Source organism: Trichomycterus rosablanca, chromosome 21 (genome assembly GCF_030014385.1).
Source record: "Trichomycterus rosablanca isolate fTriRos1 chromosome 21, fTriRos1.hap1, whole genome shotgun sequence".
Lineage (NCBI taxonomy): Eukaryota > Metazoa > Chordata > Actinopteri > Siluriformes > Trichomycteridae > Trichomycterus > Trichomycterus rosablanca.
In genome coordinates this window covers 8,377,849-8,403,275 of record NC_086008.1, presented here as the reverse complement: position 1 = coordinate 8,403,275, position 25,427 = coordinate 8,377,849, and the positions used below count along the sequence as shown (strand labels likewise).

General features: G+C 36.3%; 2 protein-coding genes across 4 annotated transcripts; both read left to right on the top strand.

Annotated features, from left to right (window-relative positions):
* The first annotated feature begins 226 nt into the window (after window positions 1-226).
* Window positions 227-11,761, top strand: snapc4 (small nuclear RNA activating complex, polypeptide 4). 3 transcript variants are annotated; one of them, XM_063017924.1, is made up of 25 exons: window positions 227-304; window positions 1,137-1,270; window positions 1,379-1,419; window positions 1,506-1,608; window positions 1,945-1,979; window positions 2,070-2,204; window positions 2,275-2,391; window positions 2,526-2,604; window positions 2,689-2,770; window positions 2,848-2,949; window positions 3,598-3,670; window positions 3,818-3,982; window positions 4,351-4,501; window positions 4,646-4,752; window positions 5,186-5,280; window positions 5,385-5,479; window positions 6,788-6,876; window positions 6,969-7,397; window positions 7,625-7,717; window positions 7,864-8,077; window positions 8,178-8,248; window positions 8,338-8,403; window positions 9,402-9,426; window positions 9,519-11,296; window positions 11,390-11,761. In XM_063017924.1, the coding sequence occupies exons 2-25, from the start codon at window positions 1,147-1,149 to the stop codon at window positions 11,480-11,482; spliced, it is 4,362 nt and encodes a 1,453-aa protein (XP_062873994.1). In that variant the 5' UTR covers window positions 227-304; window positions 1,137-1,146; the 3' UTR covers window positions 11,483-11,761. The 3 variants fall into 3 exon arrangements, with proteins under 3 accessions (XP_062873994.1, XP_062873993.1, XP_062873995.1); XM_063017923.1 differs by having other exon boundaries at window positions 230-304; window positions 1,124-1,270; XM_063017925.1 differs by lacking the exon at window positions 227-304 and adding an exon at window positions 492-511.
* A 1,736-nt stretch (window positions 11,762-13,497) lies between these two features.
* card9 (caspase recruitment domain family, member 9) lies at window positions 13,498-21,250 on the top strand. The gene is made up of 11 exons (XM_063017928.1): window positions 13,498-13,699; window positions 13,790-13,927; window positions 15,232-15,557; window positions 16,791-16,970; window positions 17,047-17,190; window positions 17,273-17,398; window positions 17,990-18,181; window positions 18,933-18,981; window positions 19,606-19,706; window positions 19,801-19,874; window positions 20,996-21,250. Exons 1-11 carry the CDS (start codon window positions 13,498-13,500, stop codon window positions 21,093-21,095), a joined length of 1,632 nt encoding a protein of 543 aa, XP_062873998.1. The 3' UTR covers window positions 21,096-21,250.
* The last annotated feature ends 4,177 nt before the right edge of the window (window positions 21,251-25,427 follow it).

Below are 25,427 nucleotides of genomic sequence, written 5' to 3'. Positions count from 1 at the left end.
AAGCAGTTCTAGTTTTCACGTAGTGATTTTTTCTTTTGTGTTTTTGTTAGTAATTTTTTTCATTCCTACGTAGCCATATATAAATCCAACCTGTGCTTCATTGTTTAATATTGAAAGGCGACCAAACACCTTTTTCGACTTCCATAATTTCTAGCATTTTCTATCACAAACAGATGACAGTTGATAGAAGCTCTTATTTTGAAACAACAATTGTTTCAGATTGTGATGGCCGCGTGTGGTCAGTGTTGTAGCTCGTGTCTATGCGTCTTGTTTACGTAAAGTTACGGTAAACTTTGTAAATAAGGTTAGTTTTTAGGGTAAGGTTAGTGTTTGACCGTGTTTATTTATATTTTAATAAAGCAGTAAGAGTAAACATGTGTTTTAAGCTACCCAACGGTTTATTTTATGGAGTGTTGGATAGGCGGCGAGGTGCACTGTGGGTAATATGCTAACTAGGTGTAGCAGCACGCAGAGAGAACGAGTGGAGTTTTACCGGTGTTTACATTCACCTGTATGTTTTATGTCTATATTTGAGGACTATATATGTGCTATATATATTTTTTTTTTGCATGTGTAATTATTGAATGCTAATTTGTTCTGTCTTTAGTATTGTCATAGTTCAGAATTTCTCACGTCAGCATTTTAACATTACAAATATATTTTAGATGTCAAAACAATAGTACAGTGCATGCAAAATGTGGGCCAAATTCCATATTTTGTTGGTTTTCGAAAGTAAAAGGAATAAACACATCTGTAGCAAACTAACTAAATAGGCAAGCATTAATTAAATGACTTTTAATTAGCTGCACCTTAAAATAAAAATAAATAAATAGTTGTCTAAATTTGTAATTTATCTTTTTATATGATAAATTATATGTAAATACCTTGAGATCTTCGAACAGGGACACCTGTGATCTAACAGCTTGTAATTCATAATGCTCTATACTTATTTTAGTGATTCTGGTATTACATCTGACCATCGGGTCAGATTCTCTCTTACTATAAGGTGACAGGATGTCCAAGTTTTTATGAACTATATGCGATGGCAACTATGTTGTTTCTGATGTGTTAAATCTGTTTCAATAGCTGAACGTGTTGTATTTAGTGTTATTTATATGTGCAGGTATTATTTTCAGAAAGAAAAAAATGCCATCCCCAAAAGACTTGTTGGCACAGAGGAACAAATTGCAAAATGAAATTCTGGCACTGGAGAGCAGTCTTGGAAATAACAGCAATATTACAGACCTGCTTTCTTCAGACAATGACAGCAGTAAGTGAAACAATATCTACACACTTAGATCAGTGTTAAGACTGTCATAGACTGTTTTCTCTTTTAATCACACTTATATTATATTTTATATTTTGTCATCTCTGACAGCTGACGACTCTGATGACAGTGGACATGCAGGAGAAGAAGCTGTATGTTTACATCTAAAATTGCATGTTTTTGGATGAATCTTGCAACAGTTCTTTATTGTTTATCAGTTTATCATTGGTTTCTGCAGGTACATAGAAACTTGGAGGCAGAGCGACAGCAAATACAGAAGGAGATAAAAGAGCTAGAGGAGACGCTTGGTGCAGACGCAGCACTAGTTGATGTCCTGACAGGTAAACATGCAGGCTTTTCAATAAGTGAATCACTTATTTGTTGTGCTTTATGATAAATGAATATGCCCGTATTTAATTACTGCATCTGTATGATCTCTTAAATCTATTAACAACAGTTTTAACAACACTTCTCTTTGAAAAATGTTGACTAAAGCGGACATTATATGGAAATCTAAAGGCATTTCTTAACTTTAAATAAAATATAAATATTATGTAAAGTGAATTTAAAAGTGCATTTGTCACACTCACCCAATTCAATGCAGCAAACAACACTTTTAGTTATTATTTTTTAACACAATACAATGAGTTCAACATATCATGTTTCTGTATATACAGACAGTGAACATGGCGCTAACAGTCAGACTGATTCTGTAAGTATCTGCAGACAAGTTTTCCCATTATTTATTTTATTTATTCATCCAACCAAAGTTTTTGATCAGCTTCATTTTCTATTTTATTAGAGTGATGAGGACGATGAGCTGGTTCTTCCTCAAAATTTGGAAACTTGTCTGCAAATGAATCTGGTCTATCAGGAGGTGCTGAAAGAAAAACTCAATGAGTTGGAGCGCCTACTTAATGAAAACCACCAACAACAGGTTAGTTACATTTGCCTTTTAGTGCATACTGTTAGAAGAGACATAAACAAAAAAAAACTTTTTTTTACAGAAAGATATTGAAGCGCAGCTCTCTGGTCCTGCATCCAGCTCCCCTGGTTTGCCTCAACTCAGACTCTTTCTTGGCAACTTTATGAAACCGTTTTTCAAAGACAAGCTCACTGGTCTGGTAGGATTATAAAGTTATTACAAATATTTACAGGAGTCTGTAATTTACCATATGGGCATAAGCAAATGGTTTATGTTGTGGTTATGTACACCCAATAATATGCTAAATCTTAAGGTGATTGTTTTTGTTTGTAGGGCCCTCCAGCAAATGAAGAAACCAAAGAAAAGATGATTCATGGGACCAGACTTTGTGATGAAATCAAAATTAAAAGATGTATGGTGCAGGTTTTATGACATCTTCTTTAAACTGTAGTCATATGCTTAATGATACAATTATAATTTAGATTTCCTGTTTCAGGGGAGGCATGGCAGAAAACTTTGCTGGTGAAATCGGTGGTTTCAGACACTATGAAACATATGATGCAACCTAAAATGTCCAAGTGAGTTTTAAAGCAGGAAAAATAACAATGGTTTATATTAATAAAGTGCTTTAATGTTGCTTTCTGTTGGTTTACAGGATGGAATACTTGACTGCAAAGTTGTCTAAAGCTAAAGAAGAGGAAAAAGAAGAACTAAAAAAACGTATTGATGTTTTAGAAAAGGACATTGCACAAATAAGGTGCGTACAGTTTGGAACTACCACATTTTGCTTGAGTGGATTACATATTAATGATAAATGTAAATTTGCTGCTGTTGCTTATTTTCTCTTATCTTTACTATGTACTGTATATATCAGGCCAGCAGGGACATATTTTGCCATTTTACCTTTTTTAAAGCCCAGCTTTGCATCATTCACACTTTCAGCCTTTACACAGTATGTTGCAGACATTAAGTACTAAAAGTCTTGGTTCTCATGATATGACATGTTTTAGATCCCACCTGCATTGAATTAGGTGTCATTTACATGACAGTTGAGTTTAAACTGCATCCCCTTCTTACTTAAGGCACTTTCTTTTAAGTGATTGGCAGGTGACTGGATCTCAAATTATTTTTATTTAGTTTTTGGCATGGGAACAAGTAAAATATAAAGGAAAGGAATTGTACAAGGTCCAAACCTTTACTTGTGGTATAGTGCTCAGGGTTTGTTTTAGATTTGTTCATCTTTAACATACCAGTAAATAAACAGGTAAAGGTAATGTGTGAAGGCATTGTGTGAACATGTGTAAAATGTGCTTTAAGAGATGTGTAATTTCACTGAAATGATTTATAATAATAATAATAAGTTAAATAAAATATGTGTAACTCTTTTGGCTTTTTTGTTTTTCAGCTCAATGAAGGAAGAAGAGCTGTATGGGAATCTACATAATGATCATGACTGGGACAAAATATCAAATATTAATGTATGTACTATATATCTCTTGGATACACTTGTTGATTTCTGTATTGACATATGTTTAAATTGATATTTTAATTGCTATTCCTGTGTCGTAATGGGTATGTAGTCATATTTACGATATTAGCATTAAGGTTATTGTATATAATTACAGTTTAAGGGCTGTCGACAACCTGAGGATTTGAAGAGATTCTGGCAGAATTACCTTCATCCTTCTATTAACAAATCAACATGGAAGGAAGGTGAGATCAAGAAGCTTGCCGAGGTTGCAGCACAGTTCAAAGCCCGCCACTGGGACAAGATTGCGGAGGCACTTGGGGTAAGTGTGACTTTTTTCCTTGTGCTCATAAATGTAAAAAAATGATCTGCAAAATTTCAGTATGATCTGAAGAGGTCAGATGACAATGCCCGTCTACAGGGCCGGAGGAGTCTATAATATAATAATAAGGAGTCTATAATATAAATAGTTTTATCATGAAAATGATGTCAATCTTATGCTTTGGCCTTTGCGATCACCAGATTAATGAAACACCCTATGGAAGATTATGGACCTATATGTTATACAGTTCTCTTTATCACCATACAAAATGCCAAAAGAAGAAATAAGAAGAATGGTGTTTTATTCATCTAGTACATATGTATATTATTTGGTAAAACAAAGCAACAATCTTTCTTTCTATTTTTTAGACCAACAGGACAGCTTTCATGTGCTTCCAGATATACCAACGCTACGTCTCTAAAACCTTCAAGAAGAGAGAGTGGACTAAAGAGGAGGACCAGGTCCTCAAGGAACTTGTGGAAAAGATGCGAATTGGCAATTTCATACCCTACACTCAAAGTACTCTCACTGTGATATTTAAGTACTGCAGAAATATTAGATTTATCTGTTGAGCCTTTTGTTTTTACTGGTCCTTAAGTTTACATCATTGCCCCTCTGTCTTTAATGTTTTGTTTAATTGAGGTGTTTTTTATATCCCAACAGTGGCATACTTTATGGAGGGTCGGGATTATGCCCAGCTTATTTACCGTTGGACAGGTGTTCTGGATCCCTCGTTAAAAAAGGGCCCCTGGACAAAAGAGGAGGATGAGGTTTGTAAAACACTTCAGCTTAAATGAACTGACATATCATTAATAACAGTAGCACTAATTATTATTACTAATTACTATTACTAATTATAATTCATTAGCCAGTTTACCATCATGGAAAAGTTTGAGGTATTAGTCTGTCAAAAACTGCCCACAGACCAACTAAGTGTGTGCTGCTTGGTAGACTTATTACATTAGGTGTCCTATATTTTGTGGATAATTGATGGCTGCATTATTTGTAAAACAGAGGAAAAAATTATCCGTGCATTTGTGTTACACTAGGGATTACTGAGGCACCCTCAACTTCACACTAATGATGTTGAAACAATGAGTTTTAGATCATAAAAATCATTTTATTCAATTTGTGAATTAAAGAATCACTTTGCTACAATTTACATTGCTATAATGTTGTTCATTTCACATGTTCTTATTGCAGTTACTGCGGAATGCTGTGAAAAAGTATGGGTGTAAGGAATGGTGGAAAATTAAAAATGAAGTACCTGGCAGGACAGACGGTGCATGCCGGGACAGGTGTGTAAATTCATCTTTTCAAACAAAATGCAATCCATACTAAATCAAAGTGTATTTAGAATTGAGATTTGTATTGAAAAGTTTTTTCTTAAAATGCATCTTAGATACTTGGATTGTCTCCGGGAGGGTGTGAAGAGAGGTCCATGGAGTGATGAAGAAGTGGAACTGTTGAAAAAACTGGTGGCGAAACACGGTGTTGGTGAGTTATGACCACTAAAAAGTAGGGATGCACCGATCCAACTTTTTCAGTTCCGATACCGATACGATACATATACTTTGCATATCGGTCGATACCCGATACCGATCCGATACCATTGTTGAATTAATAAACCGTATACTTTATTATGTGGGAAAGACTTAAGGCATCAGGATTGACTTAAACATTACTAAGTTTGCAAAACAAAATATAATTAACACAGATATAAATGTACTGAACTGCTATTTATTTGTCAATAAAATAATAAACAATTGTGCAGCATTCAAATTCAAAATAAAAAAGGCAAACTTCTTAAAATATTTTAAAATAAATTAAATGTATCAGCTGAAACTGAAGTAGTTACACAAACAGTAATCAATGTTATTTTTTTAAATATGTAGTGTAAACGCTATATGTATATCTGTAGTTCACAGTTAACTGTTTCATCGTTTTGTCTCCTGCTTCTTTTTGTTTGTTCGACTGTAACGTTAGGAACTCAGCGTGCTCTTTAGCATGGTACTGTTGGAGGTGCTTAATTAAATTTGTTGTATTGTATTTTGCAGCGCTACCACCACCCCTTGCAACATTTGTTCTGCAGATATTGCATGTTGCCATCGAACTTGTTGGCATAGCAAGCGTGAAATACCTCCATGCAGCTGACTCTTTGGCTCGTTTCATGTTGTTGTTCCTGTTTGTGTTCTACGCCATACGTCAGCAGCACGTCCTGTATGGGCTTAGCACGCATCGCAAACGAATTAAAGTGAACGTATCGGCCCCATGGATCGGCCTAATTATCCGATACTCGATCTATCTCATTTTGGTAATATCGGGACCGATATCCGATCTTAATATCGGATCGGCGCATCCCTACTAAAAAGTTTGATCCACTGTAGAACTTACTGTCAGTAGACTGATCCTAAACTTAACAATATGCAGGAGTAGAACTCTGAGATTTACAACTGTTTCCGTGGTTGTAAATCCCCTTCCTACTGACTGCATTTGTGCACACATTAGGGTACAAAGCAGTGGCGTTTACACTTATATAGTGCACTATGTAGCCATTATTTTGTCATTTAGGACTGCCAGATGTTTGAATATTTAGTCATACCAGAAACCCATTTTTGTTAGACTTTAACATACTTTTACAGTTTATTTTCATTACAGTTTCATTACAAATTGAGATGTTGGTACAAATGTGCCCTTTATTTTTCAACCACTGACTGATTACTGGTCAGCTCTGTAATACTGTGAATAAAAATATCTGTGTAACATTTTTGGTACACATTTCATTTAACTATGCCCTCCCATCAGGTAAATGGTCTAAAATTGCTGCTGAAATTCCAAACCGGATTGACTGCCAGTGTTTAAACAAGTGGAAATGGATGACACATCAGGCTGCTGTAAGTTATGTTTAGTATTATGCATGTTCAAAAGTCATTTAATGCCTTAAAGAGCAAGTTTTAAAACATCTTATCATATTTTCCACATTTAGAGAAGAGGTAAGAAGAGAGTACTTAAGACAAATTCAAAACGAAGGCCTCCATCAAAAAGAAGAATCAAAACAGAAGAGGACTATCTCACTGGAAGTGACTCCAGCTCTGAAGAAGAAAATGTGGAGTACATGGACAGCAGTGATGAGAATTCTAAAAAAAGTGTCCCTGAAGTGGAGGACTTGCTTCCTAGACAAGAGTACATCCAGCCAGACATAAAGGAATGGATTCCTGTTGTTAGGAGGGCACAAATGCATTTTGACATACATGTGAGGAGTGTGCTGGTCAGGTCGCCCACAGAGGAGGATAAGCAGGGTTGTGGAGAGGGTGCTGACAACTCTACTAGGCTGTACTGGAATACTGTGCTGAATAGAAGAGGGAACTGTGTTAAAATGTTTATAGGTGCAGATCCTCTAGCTTTGCTTGAAAGGGTAAGTGTGTGTGTGTGTGTTTTTGTGCATCTCTGACATTTAAAACAAAGGATTAAAAAACATATTACAAATACATATTCAAATCCTTATATAATTATGTGATAGTTGTAGGGTTTTCTTTTATGTTTCTCATAAAAGCTTTTTAAAATCATGGCTTTATAAATATCTTCAACTTAGTTTGATTTTATTTATTGTAACATTTTAATTTCTTCGTGTTTTATTTGCAGAATTTGAGGAATGAAAATGTTATGATCAAAGTACCTGCAGACGAGGTTAGGCACTTGTTGAATTGGAAGAGACGATTTGTTAATACTAAAGGGGTAAGGTTCCCTCATACATGTTTTTCAAACTGAAGATACATTAAGTTTCATGTTGTTTATTCTTTAATTCTTAAATAATGAAGTAAAATTGAAGTTAACTGTAGTGTTAGAATGGATCAATAACTATTATCCTTTCTTTCCCTTAGAAAAGAGCCAAAACCAGAATATCTTCAGATGAAGGACAAAGCTTTGGCCAAAATGATGAACTAGAGGAAAGAGGAACAACAAGTGGCAAGAAAATCAAACATTTAAAATCCAAAGCTGCCACCAAAATGAACTATAATCTTATGATAGCTGTTTCTCCATGGGTTGGAAATGTGTTAATCCCTCTGCCTTTAGACGAAAGAGTGTTTTGTGAAGGTAAAATTAGCATTTACTCATGAAATGGCTTTCTTCAATTAAAAAACTTTGGAATTGAAATTCTTTTTTGAGCAATAAAGTTGTCTTTATCTTCATCCAGCTGATGTTGTTCAGACTAGAGCAGCAAATAACCCTCCTGAAAAGATGCCTGTGTTTTCACTTCTTCTACAAGTAAGCTAAAAATTCTTTCTTTCTGTCTTTCTAAACTTCTGAAAGCAAATATTTTTAAATAGATGCATTTTAAGACATGTTGTTTGCAGGCTCTTCACATTGATACTGAAGGTTGCAAGAAAGTGATTGTAAATCGCAAAACTGAGGTGCCCTTGGTAAGGAACACTCATGTACATGTAAAACCTGTGCAGCCTCAGTTTGCTAAGAAAACAGTTCAGGCCTTTTATAAGTCACCCTATATTTATACCCCAGTGAAACAGGAAGTCATGGGTGACCATTTAAGTGTTTTAATTGTTCTGGTGAACATAACATATGAATGACATTATGGTTTGCTTTTTCTTATTAAATTTTAGGGGTGCCAACACTTGGCACATGCTTTTTAATAAGTAGCAGTTTGGCACATGTTTTTTAATAAGTAGCAGCCTCTTAAATTCAGACACTTTTGCAGCTCGCAGAGATTTTATTCACTTTCATGGATTTTTAAGATACATTTTACGAAGAAAGAGGTAGGGATGTGCCTTTAGCAATCAGTGTTTTTAGCAGAGATAAATGTCCATTTCTTAAAAATAATAATACAATAATAAAAATAAAATAAAGTGAGTTTGCTGGTTTATCATATGTAGTGTATTTAATACGGAATGCGGTACAGTGATTCAGTGGGTAGCACTGTCGTGGTCAGGGTCCTTTCTGTGTGGGGTTTGCATGTTCTCCCTGTGTCTGTGTGGGTTTCCTCCGGGAGCTCCGGTTTCCTCCCACAGTCCAAAGACATGCAAGTGAGGTGAAGTGGAGATACAAAATTGTCCATGACTGTGTTTGACATTAAGCTTGTGAACTAATGAATCTTGTGTAATAAGTAAGTACCGTTTCTGTCATGAATGTAAGCTTAGTGTAAAACATGACATTAAAATTCTAATAAATAATAAATAAATATCTATTTCAACACTAATATAAACAAAGCAACTATGATTAGCTCTAGGTCCTACATATAGACTCACAGGAAACAGATAAATCTGAGTTGTATTTACAAAAACATTTTAGAATTCATTTACAAAATGTGTACTACTACTATCCATGGTTTGCTTTTCTAATGTAGCCTAAACTAAAATGCTTGTAGTAGTCTTTCACCATACTGACACTTTTTCCCCCTCATCAGATACCCGACCTGAGATTCCAGAGAGGTAATTGTATTTCTAAAAAATGTCAAGCTTTGTTGTTAAAATAACGAAATGTTTTCAAACTATCCATGTTTTTGTGTTTACTGTTTTTTTAGCAAAGCGTTCTTCTTTTAAGACAGTCGCACAGATGCTTGATGAAAAAAACAAGCAGAATGAACATCGTAAACCCCAAGGCCCTAATAATCTTTTACCATTCCCACAATTAATCAAACTGCTTCCTCAACAACAAAGAAACACCCCACAGAACCTGCACCCCACTGGTCCTACCGTACAACAAACAATTGTTATTGCCCAGAAAAATACACAGCCTGGTGTAGGATGTTTGCCTGCTGTTGTACAGCCAGGTTTGCAGTTGCCAATTAACAAAGGGAAATCTGCACAGTCCGTAACGAGTCCAACAACCTTAACGTCTAGTCTGTCTATTACTGAACCTTCTGCAGAGACTTCCGAAGATACAGGAACTCCAAAACGCAAACGCAAACTAACAATGAAGGCACAAGCCTTATTAGAAAATGTGAAAGCCAAAGCTTCTAAAAAACAGTCTGCTAAAAAACAGCAAGGAAGTGAAGAGACCCCTACAGTTGCTCTGTTACCACAAACTACAGCCTGGCTTATCACCCCTAATGGTTTTGTTCCTGTGGCTGGAATTCAGATTAAAACTCCTGTTGCTGGGCAGAACTCTGTTCCCAGCACTGTCTCAAACAACCACAATGTTTCTTTACCACCTTCTTCTACTACTGATCCTGGTGATGCCTCAACGTCTGGTACAAGTGTACCTCAGATTTCTGTTGCCCCACCTAACACAAATGTTACTGGATCTACCATCCAGGAACCCCCTTCTAATGAAGGCATTGTAAATATTATACCTCAGCTGCCAGTTCAGTCACCTATAATGGTAAACCAAAACGGTTCCCTTGCGTTCCTTTGCAATTTTGTGACACTCACAATTCCTTCAGCAGCACCTGGGGTAAATGAAGCCGGTGCCTCATCCTCGTCTTCTGGGCCCAATTTGAACCCCGTGCTATCTTCCATTCCCATTCCCAATGTCTCTTCAGCTTCTGGTGTTACGAGTACACCTTGCATTCCTTCAGCCAGTATTGGTGCATCTGCTTCTGTAGTGGCAAAACCTTCTCTGCAGTGCAGTCCTCAATTAGAATTAAGCCAACCATTTAGAGTAAACCAGGATGGCTCTTTGGTACTTACAAATGCAGCAGGACCACCCCAACCTGCCCCTAATGCAAATTCCTCTGGAAATTCCTGTCTTCAACCCAGCTTAGCGTCTCCCATTAGTATAAACCTTGAAAAACCTAGGTTTCAGGTTGGGCCTAGTTTTCCAATTGGGCCTTCCATCCCACAAGCCAAAACACAGCAACCTCAGTCCATTCCCAGCCAAACTGCTAATGCCTTAACATTTGATGCTAACCTTATATCCTTCGAGCATCGAGCTAGAACGTTGGAGTGGATGAAGGGCAATGGGGGAATTACACTGCCTGAACAAAACAAGAAAATGCCTTATCTTCCCCCGTTTGTTAGCACCATCAACTCATTGGCGTCTTTGCTAAAGGTGAAGGAGTCTTTGTTGACAAAAGCAGAGCAACTCCTTCCTGAAGAAGACAGAGACAACAATGACGAGGAAGCTAAAGTAGCAGCTGTGCGTAAACTTGTGTCTGACAGGTTCAAAACCAACCCGGCATACTTGCTTTTAAAGGCTCGTTTTTTGTCATGCTTTACATTACCTGCCTTTCTCGCTACAATACAACCAAGCAAGGACTCCATCAGTGATGAAGGTTGCGGTGAGGAAGAAGAAGAGCAGGATAAGGGCAAAGTAATGCCAGAAAAACAAAGTGAAAATAAAGATCAGTCACAGACCGTGGTGAGTTTTGTTATGAACATGTCAAAGAACTTTTATAAAGAATAAACTTTTATCCACTTTGTTTAATTTGTTAACTGGTTTTTACTTTTTCAGGATTCCCTGCTTAGTGCAAATGAAAGTGTCACAGCATCACAGTTTCCTGGAATTCAATCAAGAAAGCCAAGTGACAGTGATATTAGTTCATAATGAACCAGCAGCAGCTCAAAAATGTAACATTAGTAGCTTGTTTCCTACCAGTTAAAACATGTTATTTATATAATGTTATGAATGTATAAAATGTGTTACTTGCATTATGGTTTTGTTCAGCAGTGGAAGCTTAGCGGTTAATGTAATGCACTAATGATCAGAAGGTTGCTGGTTTCAGGCTTTAGACATAAGTATCATGTACAGAAAAATAAATGATATTGTTTATTTGAAGTTTACTTATTTTTCAAAAGTTATTTATAATAAAAACGTTTTTAATTACCTTGTCTTTATATTGTCTTATTTTAATAATTAACCATGCATAATTTATACTGGGTGGCTTGGTGGGTAGCACTGTCGTCTCACAGCAAGAAGGTCCTGGGTTCGATTTCCAGGTGGAGCGGTCTGAGTCTTTTCTGAGTGTGGTTTTTTTGTTCTCCCTGTGTCCGCATGGGTTTCCTCTGGAAGCTTCGGTTTCCTCCCACAGTCCAAAGACATGCAGTCAGGTTAACTGGAGATACAAAAACTGCCCTTATGTGTGTGTGTGTGTGTGTATGTCTGCCCTGCGATGGACTGACTCCCTGTTTAGAGTGTTTATGTGTGCCTTGCACCCTTTGAGAGCTGGGATAGGCCCCAGCCCCCCAGACAACCCTGACTACAATAAGCAGCTTAGACAGTAAGTAAAAGTAATTTATACTCTCTACCATGTAATTGATTAAAATAACACATTGAGCAAGTGTGTGTAAGTGTAAATTTTTTTTATTATTTTTTTTTGAGTGGGGTGAGAGGACATTAGTCAAGTTTGACTAATGTCACACATAGTTGAGTAATACCAGACTTTTTACATCACTGCATTGATTACATCATTGCATCCTCTGGTTTATGAATCTGTATTGCTTTGTTACAGACATGGTTCCGTCTTTGTCTGGCGTTTTTCTCAGAAATGGTTTTAAGAAAGTAATTTTTTTTTTTCCAATGCTTTGGGATTGACCCATATGTTCTGATGTTTAAAAATAGGCAAACGTGTCTCTTGCTCCTTACTAAGAGGGTATGAACCATTTCTGTTTGGCATAATTTTTTAATGACTTACAAAATTAATAGTCAATAATGAGTGGTTGAACATGGAGTGAATTTGGTTTTAAAAGGTATAGCTGGTTAAAAATGTTATTTTTAAATTGTGTGAGTTCATTCATTTAATGCCAACAGCATCCCGTGATTAGAAACTGTTCATTGAAAAAAAGACTAGAGGATCTTTGCTATCTCGAACTGTACACCTTAAATATGTTCTCAATAAAGAGGCCACTAAATATTTACAAAATATAAAAAAATTCCAACAGTGCTGTACCTGATGCACTCAAATACAGCATGCACATTACCATGTTTTTACCATTAGTGTCACTGCAGTGCTGAGAATGGTCCACCAACTGAATATCATCTAATCAGTGGTGGTCCCTTTCAATTAATAAATGGGGTACAGAGGGACAACCGAGTAACAGACCCACTAAGAAGCTTGGTTGCTTGGTAAGTGTATGTCCATATTTACCAAACGTTGGCTTCAAATTTATACTTATAGAAATTAGTATTTTATACTGATATTTAAAATATTTGAAATATATAAGAGTCTAATGAGTTTCCTGTTTTGCTGTTATAAAAAAAATAATAATTTGGATCTGTGAGAATGTTTATTGATTTTAACAATCCGGAAAATTAGATATCAGTTATAATGAAACTAAAAAAAATTTATTCATCTAAAAAACTGTGTGTTTATTTCCTTTTTGTATGCCCTGCATTTACATTTATATTTTTTATTTATGTAATCTCTTTCCCAGGTCACGAGTACAAAAGATTGGCAAATAGACGGAAACTAAAAAGCTGAAATAACTACTAGAAAAGGGAAACTCCAACAGACTTTGAATGACCAGCATTTCCCTTTTGTTTCTGATCTACTCTGCTAAAGCCAGACAGTTACCAGTTTCAGCTGGGAAGTCGTGGTGGTAACATCTACAAAATAGGAGGCAATGGCTGATGCACCAAGTGCTATTGAGATTGAGGAGGATGAAGAGTGTTGGATGCGGCTGGAGGACCACAGGATGATTCTTATCAAGACCATTGATCCTTCACGAATAATTCCGTATTTGAGACAGTGCAAGGTGCTTAACAGCGAGGATGAGGAACAGATTTACAATGACCCCAGTCTAGTCATTAGACGCAGAAAAGTAGGTAAGAAACTTATTTTAACTCCACATACTGGGCTTGTAATTTTTCTTATATTTGTACCTAACTGTAGGGACAAACTCTCATCTTGCCTAGGTGTACTACTGGATATATTACAAAGAACAGGTCTCAAGGGTTATGTAGCATTCCTGGAGAGTTTGGAACTGGATTACCCTCAGCTGTATCAAAGAATCACAGGAAAAGAGCCTTCTCGTGTCTTTTCAATACTTGTGGGTAAGTTTGTATGTTTTTTGTTGCAAATTATTATCTGCCCTTTACCTCATCCACCTTTCATAGTGTGTTGAGCTGGTATTAGTGTATCTAATAATATGTTTTTCCACCAAAAGCATACTTGGTAAAATTTACTATAATCTACTATACAACCAAAGTACAGTGGGGATTAAATTCTAGAACTGCCCTCATTAAAACTTTTATGATGCACCATTCTTATGAAAAGCATAACCTTTACAATTTTATCTATTTAAAAACGCTATCTGCCTCTAAGGTCCTTAAGTAGTGTTACATTTTCTTTTTATAACATTCTACTAAGTCACTATTGCTTTGCAAAAGAAGATATGATATATAGTGATTTAAATAGTTTATTCAAGTAAGGTATTGATAATAATTTATAAGCTGTTTAGAGTCAAATTTTTTTTTAAATGCAATTAAGTTATTCAGCAGTTATTTTTATTTGGTCAAGGTATTAATTTAGTGTGTTATAAAGACAAACGTTGTGCTTTAAATAAAGTATGATAATTTATATACAATTTGTGTTACTCACTGTTTAGACCATCAACAATGTGGTTTGCCCAGGATGTTACTGGCTTGATATTTTTGGTTGCCACACTATTCTTAACCCTTTAGTAATATGGAGGTGTGTATGGTCTAGCTGGCTCATACTGTCTGTGATCAAAATGTCATCCAAAAGCAGTTTACAAACGAATATTTTAAGTTCTCCAGTCTGATAAGTTGCTATCAGCGTGCCTGCTGGTGTTTTAAATGTCTTGATTGGTCTAAAATTGCAGCTTACAACTTTCTTAAAACTCTAATAAATATTCAAATGTGTTTAATACAAAATTTTTATATATTTTACTAGCCTTCATCTGCTTATTAGGCATCAATAACAAGATGCCTAAAATCATGTTTCATGCTTGAAATCAGCTCAAGTTGGGACAGCTTATGTCTTATAAATCACTGCAGCCAACAGGTTCCGGCTGCTCCAGACCTCAAGTGATAATTTCAAAATTCATCATATTCACTTGCACAAAGTTCTTGAAACTTCATCAACAGCAGAAAGAAATAACAAAAAAACAGAGCATTTATATGCACCAACATGCAGTCGATAAGTATAGTGGGTGAAGACAGCTATTCAAACATGGTGCTTTAAAGACAGCCAATATTTAGTAAGTGGTGGTCTTATAATAGCTTATCATTAACAACAAAGGGGCTGATAAGTTGTGTATAGCAAACTAAAGGACTTTAGTAAGTACTTTTATATTTACCTATGCTCATGTTTCTTTGTTTATTGTGCAATTCAGATACCGCAGGTGAGTCAGGGCTAACTCAGTTCCTCATGAGCGAGGTGACTCGACTCCAGAAAGCTCTCCAGGATGAGCACATGGCTAGATTGAAGGTGTCAGCTCGTGCTGCTGAGCAATTAAACAGCATTCGCAAGCTGCAGACCCGCGAATGTGAACTTCGGAAACAACAAGAGCGTGTACAGCGCATGCGTGACGAGAGAGACCAGATGTGGAAACAGGCACGGTGCTTGTGGGATGAGAACTACAAATTAATGGGTGATGTGAATCGACTAAGTGAAGAGAAGAACTGCGCCCTCATGTCTAATAGGGACCAACAACTGGAGGTTAGACTGTAACACTTTGCCTGAACTTTAGACCCTCTGGCTCCTGTGTTATTTTGCATCTTCTGTGTTTTTGGGATTCTTTAATAATGTAAACTGCAGTAACTGCAGAATTAAGCAGCAGTCACTAGAAATCTGCAGGTGCCATCTCCTTGCGAAATAGACCTGAACATGGCAGAAATGGAAGACTAGCTTTGTTGGAATAATTTAGCTTTTAGAAATTAATACAGCGCCTTACATTGACTTCACAATATGAAAGAAACCAAGCAAATATGGCATTTGTGGGGGGCTAGCAAGAAGTAAACCACTGCTAACCAAGGAAAAATGAAAAAAAAAATGTAAATCTATTAAAAAGCACTTACTATTTATTAACTGTGCACGGCCTTAAATACATACCTGATATTTAAATTTTTAAAACTTTTTAAGGAAACCTGTACACAAAGACAGTTATATCTTTCTGTGATTTTCAGGCTCTGATCTATATAATCTACATTACATAAACTACATTATATAAATGACGGGCAGCCTCTAATCACCCCTTGGTGTCAGAAATGTGGGTCTCCTACAAAATATTTAACAAAAACATGTTTAAAAAAAACTAGCTCTGGAATCTTAGTTTTAAGTTATGGAAAAGTACTGGAAACATGATTGAAATGTGTACACCGACCAGGCATAACATTACGACCACTGACAGTTGAAGTGAATAACACTGATTATCTCTTCATCATGGCACCTGGGTGGGATATATTAGCCAGCAAGTGAACATTTTATCCTCAAATTTGATGTGTTAGAAGCAGGAACAATGGGCAAGCGTAAGGATTTGAGTGAGTTTGACAAGGGCCAAATTATGATGGATAGACGACTGGGTCAGAGCATCTCCAAAACTGCAGCTCTTGTGGGGTGTTCTCGGTCTGCAGTGGTCAGTATCTATCAAAAGTGGTCCAAGGAAGGAACAGTGGTAAACCTGTGACAGGGTCATGGGCGGCCAAGGCCCTTTGATGCACGTGGGGAGCGAAGGCTGGCCCGTGTGATCCGAGCCAACAGACGAGCTACTGTAGCTCAAATTGCTGAAGAAGTTAATGCTGATTCTGATAGGAAGGTGTCAGAATACACAGGGGACCAACACAATATTAGGACAGTGGTCATAATGTTATGCCTAATCGGTGTATATAACCTGAGCCAACCTGAAATAAAACGGTTGCCATAGATAATAAGTCCTTCTTTGTTATCTGTCAGATTGAGAGACTGAAGCACAGTTTAATGAACGCAGAGAGCGATTCAAAGATTCAGCATAAACGCACAATGACCCTGAAAAATGCCATGGAACAGAGACCTAGCCAGGAAATGATGTGGCAGCTGCAAAAAGAAAATGATCTCCTCCGAGCTCAAGTGCAAGAACTTCAGAACACGTCTCAGGTAAAACCATTTTGAATGAGAAAAATTGTACCTGTGTTCTGCAAACTAATTAATTGGATTAGTGATTTTTAACCAGGTAAAAAATCCCATTGAAAACAATAAGCTGAACATCCTGTCTTTGGAAAATTTTGAGAAGCAAAGCAAAGAGTATCAAGAGCTGGTCAACAAGCTTTATGAACTACGCACAAAGTTACATGATGCTGAGAAGTCCCGAGATAAGGTTTGTGATACTGTTAAGCTTAGTCACTAGTCAGTAGTAAACAGTCAGCATTCTTCTTATAAATGATGTCTTATGTTTGCAGTATCTGGAAAAGAAGGACGAACTGGAGCTTAAGTGTGAGATGTTAAAGAAAGACTCTAAAATGTACTGTAATCGCATGAAGGACATCTTAAAGCAGCTGGAGGAGGTCATCAAAGAAAGAGACAAGGTGACAAAAAAGGGTTTCTTCCCTGGAAGGTTTCTTCTCGTCTTACTGAAGTAGTAGTTAAATATTCCTAAACACAATTTCCGAGGAAATATGCAATCAGTTGGTTAGTAGAAGCATTTAACATGGCACACTTGAACAGAAGATTAAAAGGATGTTTGTTTTTAGCCAAGAATAAAGAATAAGCTAGCTACAGTTACCTCTATTCTACAGTAAACGATCACATGCTAAAAAGATTTTATGTCGACATTCAGCAGATAGATCCAAAGCTATCCAAAGCAATTGTGACTGAATACAATGCAATCAATTGAAAGTTAAGGCCCTGCTCTTGGGCCTAACCATGGCAACTTGACAGCAGTGGGACTTATTTTATAAATAAAACATAATTCAGCACTTCAGAGAAAGTGCTTTTACTGATGTAGTCTACTAATCTGATGCTTCACACCAATATGAACATTAATATTAGGCTTGTTTGTGCGACCATTAAATCTCAGAGATCTCTTAGATCTCAGGCTCCTAATAAACTGTTCTTTTGGTATCTGCTATGCTGCTATTGTGTAATATCTGCTATGCTGCTCTGTTTTTGTGAAAAAGGCTATTTCTACACGAGAAGAGTACCATCAAGAGAACTGTAAAAATCTCCAAGACAAGGACAAGTACCGACAACAGATTCGTGAGATGGGAGAACATTATGATGAGCTCCAGGTCCAACTCTTCCGAACTCAAGGAGAAGTTCTTGCTCTTCAAACGAAACTTCGCAAGCAAAACCTTCATAATACAACAGTAGTAAGTAGCTTATATATGGATTTTTTTTTTTTTTTTTTTTAATAGATTAAATTTGCTCTCTTTAATATTTAAATCAAGGGTGGCATGATGGTAAAACAGGTAGTGTAAGTGCCGCACCGCACTGTAGGAACCTAGGGATAAAGCTTGCCATGTGTCATTGTCTGTGAGGAGTTTGCCATGGTTTTTTTCCACCTTTTCTTAGTGGGTTTCCTTTGGGTACTCCAGTTTCTTTATGACTGGTGTGGTGCTTAGCTTGCAATCGGCATTCCAATTAACCTCAAATGTATGTTTAGTGGGGTTGATGTCAGAGTATTGTGCCACACATTATGTCTTTATGGACCTCGCTATGTGCACAAGGACACACAGTCATTCTGAAACAAACAAACAATAAAATAATCCAGATGATTGCCTCAAAACTGGAGGCACATCATTTACTTAATGTAATTTTTAATAATAATGATTTAGTACACCTGTAAGTAATAGGTGTGGCTGAGACAGGTAACTCAGTAAGTATGTAATCTAGAGTATAAGTACTTATTTTGAATTTTTAAATACAAAGCATGTCCATATCTGTCTCTTTTTGTGCTTTTTCCAATAGTGGTTGCATAACTGTTGGTCAGCTGCTGAGATCTTGGTTTATAGATCTTGTTTAACCTTATTATTTTCACTTTGAATAAATGTGTCTACAGTTACAGTTCCTTGTTCCCTTTTCCTGCTTCAGAATGAGACTAAATGAGTGTTTCATCTCTAGGTCAAAAGCCAGACAAGTGAAGAGGACACCAAGGAGAAATATGAGAAAGGTGCACTATTTAAACATTTCAATACTATATGATAGTATTACAGTAGGCCTATGTATGCATAGAAAAGACTTTTTTTAATTAACAATAACTTTTGACATGTGAATGTGTATGGTCACATTTGGCCTATAGAATAGATAATATTTCTCAGAACACTTTACTCCAGCCTAATGTTTGTCAAACCACCCTTGAATACTTTTAGCAGTATATATAGTGACAATCACAATAGTGTTTCTTCTATTTTGTCAACTGCTGTACGCAATGTATTGCTTTCTATTTACATTGATTTTTTTTATATGCACTGTACTTTGTGTGGCTGCTACAAAATTACTATTTTCATTACATAGAGGAAATATAAATCTAATCTTATTATAAATTTCATGACTACAGTTGGTGACTTCTGTGTTTTTTTTTTCATTTTCAAGGAACAGTGGTCTGTTTTTCTAGGTCAGCAGAAAAGCCCAAATTGGCACTTAATGATAAAAGGATAATTTGTCCAAAATCTTTAATTTTGTTCTTATTATATTAAACTGTTGTTCAGTAATAACAGATCTTGTCTGACTAAACCTACCACTAAACATAGTTGCTGTTTTTACATGTTTTGTTTGCTTGTTTGGTTGTTTTTAGGTGCAAGTGATGATTCACAACCCCCAACCTCTGGGGAGTACAATTTGTGCCTAAGTATAAATGACTCCTGGCCATCTGAAGTGACAGAGGAAAGTTTAAGGGTAATGCATGACTAAAGTTAATACATAATACTTGTATTACAAATTGAGACAAAAGTGAAAGCTTTATTTTTGCATGATTTCTTTTTTTTCACAGGAGATGATATTGACTGAAGAGGAAGTGACTTCTAGCTCTTTGCCCAGGCCCAGATGCAATTTCTATTACAGGAGGTTAGTGTAAACCTCTAAGTGTTTTTCTATTACTGTTGAATTTAACTTAAGAAATTTAACCAGTAAATCACTGACAGTATAAAAATAGTTATTAATATTTATATAATTATTATATATCATTATTAATTAATTATTAATAATGAACGTCTGTTTAAACTGATCTTTATGATAATAACATTGCATGATATATGATGTGGACAAACCTTTTAAGATAAGTTACAATAATAATTATTTCAAGAAGTTTACAAAAAGAAGGTCCACCTTTTAACCCTGGAACAACTTTAATTATTCCTATTTTAAGTTTGAGCACCCAAACTCCCCATACAGCTTCAAGGATATTTAAATCTGGTGATTTGGGAGGCTGTATAAGGATCTTACCTTTATCATTGTGCTTTTTTGACCTTTAATGAATAATGTTTGTGTATGGTTATGTGTATTAATGTAGTTAGTAGTATTTATGTACGACTCATTCTAGAATATGGGAACATCACCAGAAATTAGGATTTGCATCTTGGGGTGCACCTGCCTCTCTACAATTGTCTCATTATTGTGAGTTTTTTTTTTTCCCCAATTTCTTTTTCAATTTTTTGATAATGCAGAAAAATCATTGGAGCAAACAGCTTTCATTAACAGCTGGTCATATAATAGATTCCCCAATGTATATAAAAGTTGATTTTCTCCAAGCATGAAGCTGTTCAGATATAAAGAAACTAAATAATGTGAAAGTGGTGCAAATGGATCATATTACTTTTTCACTGCTTAGCAATGCAGGTTTTATGCTTCTTCTACAAGGCTCTCTTTGTGCCTTACACTTGTTTTAGAATGTTTTAGAACAGAAATGTTTGAAAACTTCTTTCATACTAAATGAATGACTAAATAATCTTTTCTAACATTTCTGACATTTTTGGACAGAGAAATGCAGAACAGCTGGAACTTAATTCATTTTAAAATATTGTGTTTTTACATACCTACATGTAAGACACGTTGTAGAATAGTTTTAATGTATTAAATAAATTGCAGGGAAAACTGACCTCACTTCAAATTTTGAAAAAAAGTGCTTATCATATGCTTAACCCACAGATTTGATACTAATCTATTTTGATGGTTTGTTTTTGTTATAGGAAACGTGCTTTAAGAACAAAGACAACTGTTAAAGAGTGCACCCAGTGTGTTTTGGACAACACCAGTGGGACTGACAATACAGACACAGATGGAATTTGATGTCAAAAGTCAAATCAGTAGAGGAAACATTACGTTTATATCAACCGAGAGAGGCCAAGTACTGATGACTGGAATATTTATTAGTATTTCTTTTTTTTTAAATCTTTTTTTTGTATTTTATCAGTTTTTTTAACAAAAATGCAATTTTTACTCTTTTTAAGTATTCCTACCGGGTTATTAACTATGAATATTATTAAATTTCACAATTTTTAGTATAGTTCATAAATAGCTCTAAAATACTACTGTAGGTTAATGCTGACAGCATCCAGAATGTTCTCCATAAAAAAGTAAAATTAATGGATACTTTAATCAAACTTGAAATCTAAGCCATTAGAAATTTTACACAGGGCAGTCTAATGGACTAGTCCAGTACTGCTTAAATTCGAGTTCGAATCGTATATTTATATTGATTGTCAAAATTTTTAATTGTCAGGATGATTTGCGTTTAAAAAGCCATCTCAGTTTTTACAAAAAGCCAGTTTCACATATAACCACTTCACTGGATCATAGGTTTTACTGCCAGTCTTTCACATAGTGCAATATGCTTCCTTAAAAGGATGGTTGAGCGAAAAGTCTGTACTGTCGTAATATCGGAAAGTCTGGCCTTAGCAGGTTCCCAGCTGTCCTTCCAGCAGGTCTCGAGTTGTCCTTCAAACATGACAAAAAGATGACCATGACTCAGTATATTGAAACTAAAGGCTACAAAACTTCTCTAAAACGTTATTAATTACAAGTGCATAAGGACACATTAAGCTGTTTGTTGTACAGTGGTAAAAAGCTTAACATTACAGCTGTTTTGACAATAAACAGTAATTATAAATAACAATATGTGGGATGTCAGCGATTGACTATTTGAGTTACATGATATGGACAAAAGTATTCTAATTCATGTGTTTCCGCCACAATAATTGGTAACAAGTGTAATAAATCAATAATATAAAGAAAATAACATGCTTCCAACTTAGTAGCAGTAACAGTCTAGAAAAGGCCCTGCGCTGTTCCAGCATGAAATTCACCCCTGTACACCAAGGAAGGTGTATAAAGCCATGGGGAAAAGCTTGGTTTAAAGAAACGCCAGTGGCCTGCACACAACCCTGACCTCATTGTTTACTGTACACGCACTTTATACATGTCATATTTTATTCAGATTTCATTTCTATTTCATCGGCCACTTTATCCTGGTCATGGTTGCAGTGTGTTCTGTTTCACCAGGAAATACTGGGAGCAAGGCAGCAATACCCTGGACAGGGCACTTGGGGAGGGGGCAAATCTACTGGCGAGGAGGAGATCCTGCCACTGTAAAACATTCAACATGATTTTTTTAAGTATGCAAAACTCGCTTAATTAATCTTCTACAGCCAGATACAGGCGTGGATTGAAACACAGCCCTTCAGATTATCGGCTAAAGTGGTGTCCTCTGCCGCATTTGAAACATGATAAAAAAATTTTTTACACAATATTTATTTATTTATTTATTTGGATTTTAACATCATGTTTCACACTTTTGGTTACATTCATGACAGGAACGGTGGTTACTCATTACACAAGGTTCATCAGTTCACAAGGTTATATCAAACACAGTCGTGGACAATTTAGTGTCTCCAATTCACCTCACTTGCAACCCACGCGGACACAGGGAGAACATGCAAACTCCACACAGAAAGGACCTGGACCACCCCACCTGGGGATCGAACCCAGGACCTTCTTGATGTGAGGCGACAGTGCTAGCCACCGTGCCGCCCTTTTACACAATACGTTTTTAAATACTTTCCTTTGCACATACAAAAATAGGGGCAGTTTTATGGATATAATAGAGTAAACCAGTGAACCTCTTTTGCTCCACAGACCGGTTTCATATGAGATATAATTTTTACAGACCGGCAGGGGGCCAGAGGATTTAAAATAGAATTCTGTCCTACTCACAAATTAGCTTTTTACGCTGCAACGAGACGCTGCTTCCACCTAGGGGTGATTGGAAACAATAACACCAATAAAAAAGTAGTGTTTTCATTGCTGAAGAAGCGATTTTGAATTATTTATTCTTTCTGTGCGGTCCGGTAATAAATGACCCGGTGGTTGGGGACCACTGGTGGAAACTATACGTACGTAAAGTAAGTACGCACCTTACGCAAATGAATCGGAGCATGCGTAGTGAGGTTCTTATTCCCTGTGTTTGTGTTTTAATAAGTAAGAGCTCTTTTCTTTTGAATTTGTGCTTATAAATGTACAAAGAATACCATCTATCGTTTATTTTAAATTAACAAGGACACATATTCGGCCACTGTTAAAAATGTGCAATTTATTCACCCAGCAAACACAACTACGTGGTATGAGTTAGGCGCTTGGTGGTAACCTTGTGAGAAAGTAAAGCATCCAGAAACAAGAAATCTGACCGCTTTTAACAACTGAATCTACAACCCTACTGAGAGCAGCAACTTACAGAAATGTGTGTATTACAATATTAATATGATGTGTTATAAATACAGAGTGCTTATAGAAACAGAAATCACTGCAATTAGCTGAGCAGCTAACACTAGCGACTAAGCTAACAAGTACCGGTGTTGACCTTAACTCACAGCTGTAATGTCATTCGTATAGTTAATGTACTGTACACAGTGCACAGGTCTTTATCTTTCATAATAATAATAATAGTTATGGTGTATGAGTTATTTGGGTTTTAGTATCTCAGCTGTGAACTAGTTGGCTAGGCTAGATATCGACACATTCACACAGCTATTCTAACCTTATTAGCAGGGATGGGCGGATCGATCCAAATATCGACAGTATCAATATTTCAGTTTTACTTTTTCTCCGCTACATTCAGCACGTTTCTCCCGTTTCATAAGAAAGTAGAAACCATGTTTGTACAGATGCTCCTCTCACATTTAACATGCTCACATCACTCATCCTGCTGTGTTTTGTTGTGGTACCGTCACGTGACTGAGCGGCGCTGAGAGAGAGAGAGAGAGAGAGAGAGAGAGAGAATACAGGCTGAGAGAGAGGAGCTGTGTGGGGATAATTTACGGCAGTAATTGTACAACAAAAAATGAAATAAAAAAAGAATTTAAAGTTTAACACATTCGTGCTCCAGTAATACTTTTGTTTACTTTATTGTTTGTAAGCCACAAGAAGTGCAGTGAAAATTTAGTTTTGTTATATTACTGTATATGATTGTATGAAAAACCTTTAACTGAAAATGAATTTAGGTTATTTAATAATTTTGTTTATTTTACAAAAAGCCAGAGAAGTGGAACTTCGGTCGATAATAAATGCACATGTTTATCATCCATGTAGGAGTATTTTAGCACCGCACTCTCAACTGCTTCTATCAAAAGAAGAAAACAGCCATATTGTGTTCAGTGTGTGATTTATATACATCATATTTTAAGTAGTAAAAACACGTTCAGCTCGTATAAAACCTCCCGGTTTCTTGTGTTTCCTTCACTGTTCGGTTTAACAGTAAATCGCTGCTTTTCTCCTCTCGTGAATCACTCGATCTGCCTCAGTGCTCAAAACACAACATGGAAACGTGTTGAATTGTATTTTCTTTAGTATTTGAGCTCCTGTACAGACGCTGTTGAGGTGCAGCCACATTGTTTCATGTTTATTTACTCTTCTTTATATAGTAAATCTTCCCGAGCTAATCCGAGCCAGAAACCGGACAAGTTACCTCAGCAAAGATCCACATGATGGCGCAGAAACACCACAAACATTCAGACAGAAAACGATATATTTGGTCAAATTTCTATCACATATAACGAGTACAAATTACTCGTTATATGTGATAGAATATATCCCGTTTCATAAGAAAGTAGAATCCATGTCTGTACAGTCTCCTCTCCTCTCACATCTTACATGCTCACATCTCTCCTCCTGCTGTGTGGAACCGTCACGTGACTGAGACCGAACACCTGTAGCAGTAGGAGAAAGAGTGGCTGAGAGAAAACCTCAGGCTTAGTTCATTACAGTAATAAATGCCTTACGCATAAATCATGACACACTGCTCTCCCCTACATGACTAAACAAACTGCTTTTATAAGTAAAAAAAGAATATCGCACATCACTATATAGAGGAGGAAAGTTGCGCCACCTGCTGGAGCTCACCGTTACACTTAATGCCTCTTTATTATGTTCTGTTACCAGGGCAACATAAAACACCAGCGCAGCTACTGCACTGTTAAATAACTTCACTTTTATGTTAAAACACAGTGCTTTCTTTCAATTAAATTATTGAAGACACTAAGTTGATGTTTTTGGAGTCTGGCCTCAACTCGAGGAACGTATGTAATGCTGCTTTAAAAAGCTGAAATCGGTTTGTAATTAGATATTTGA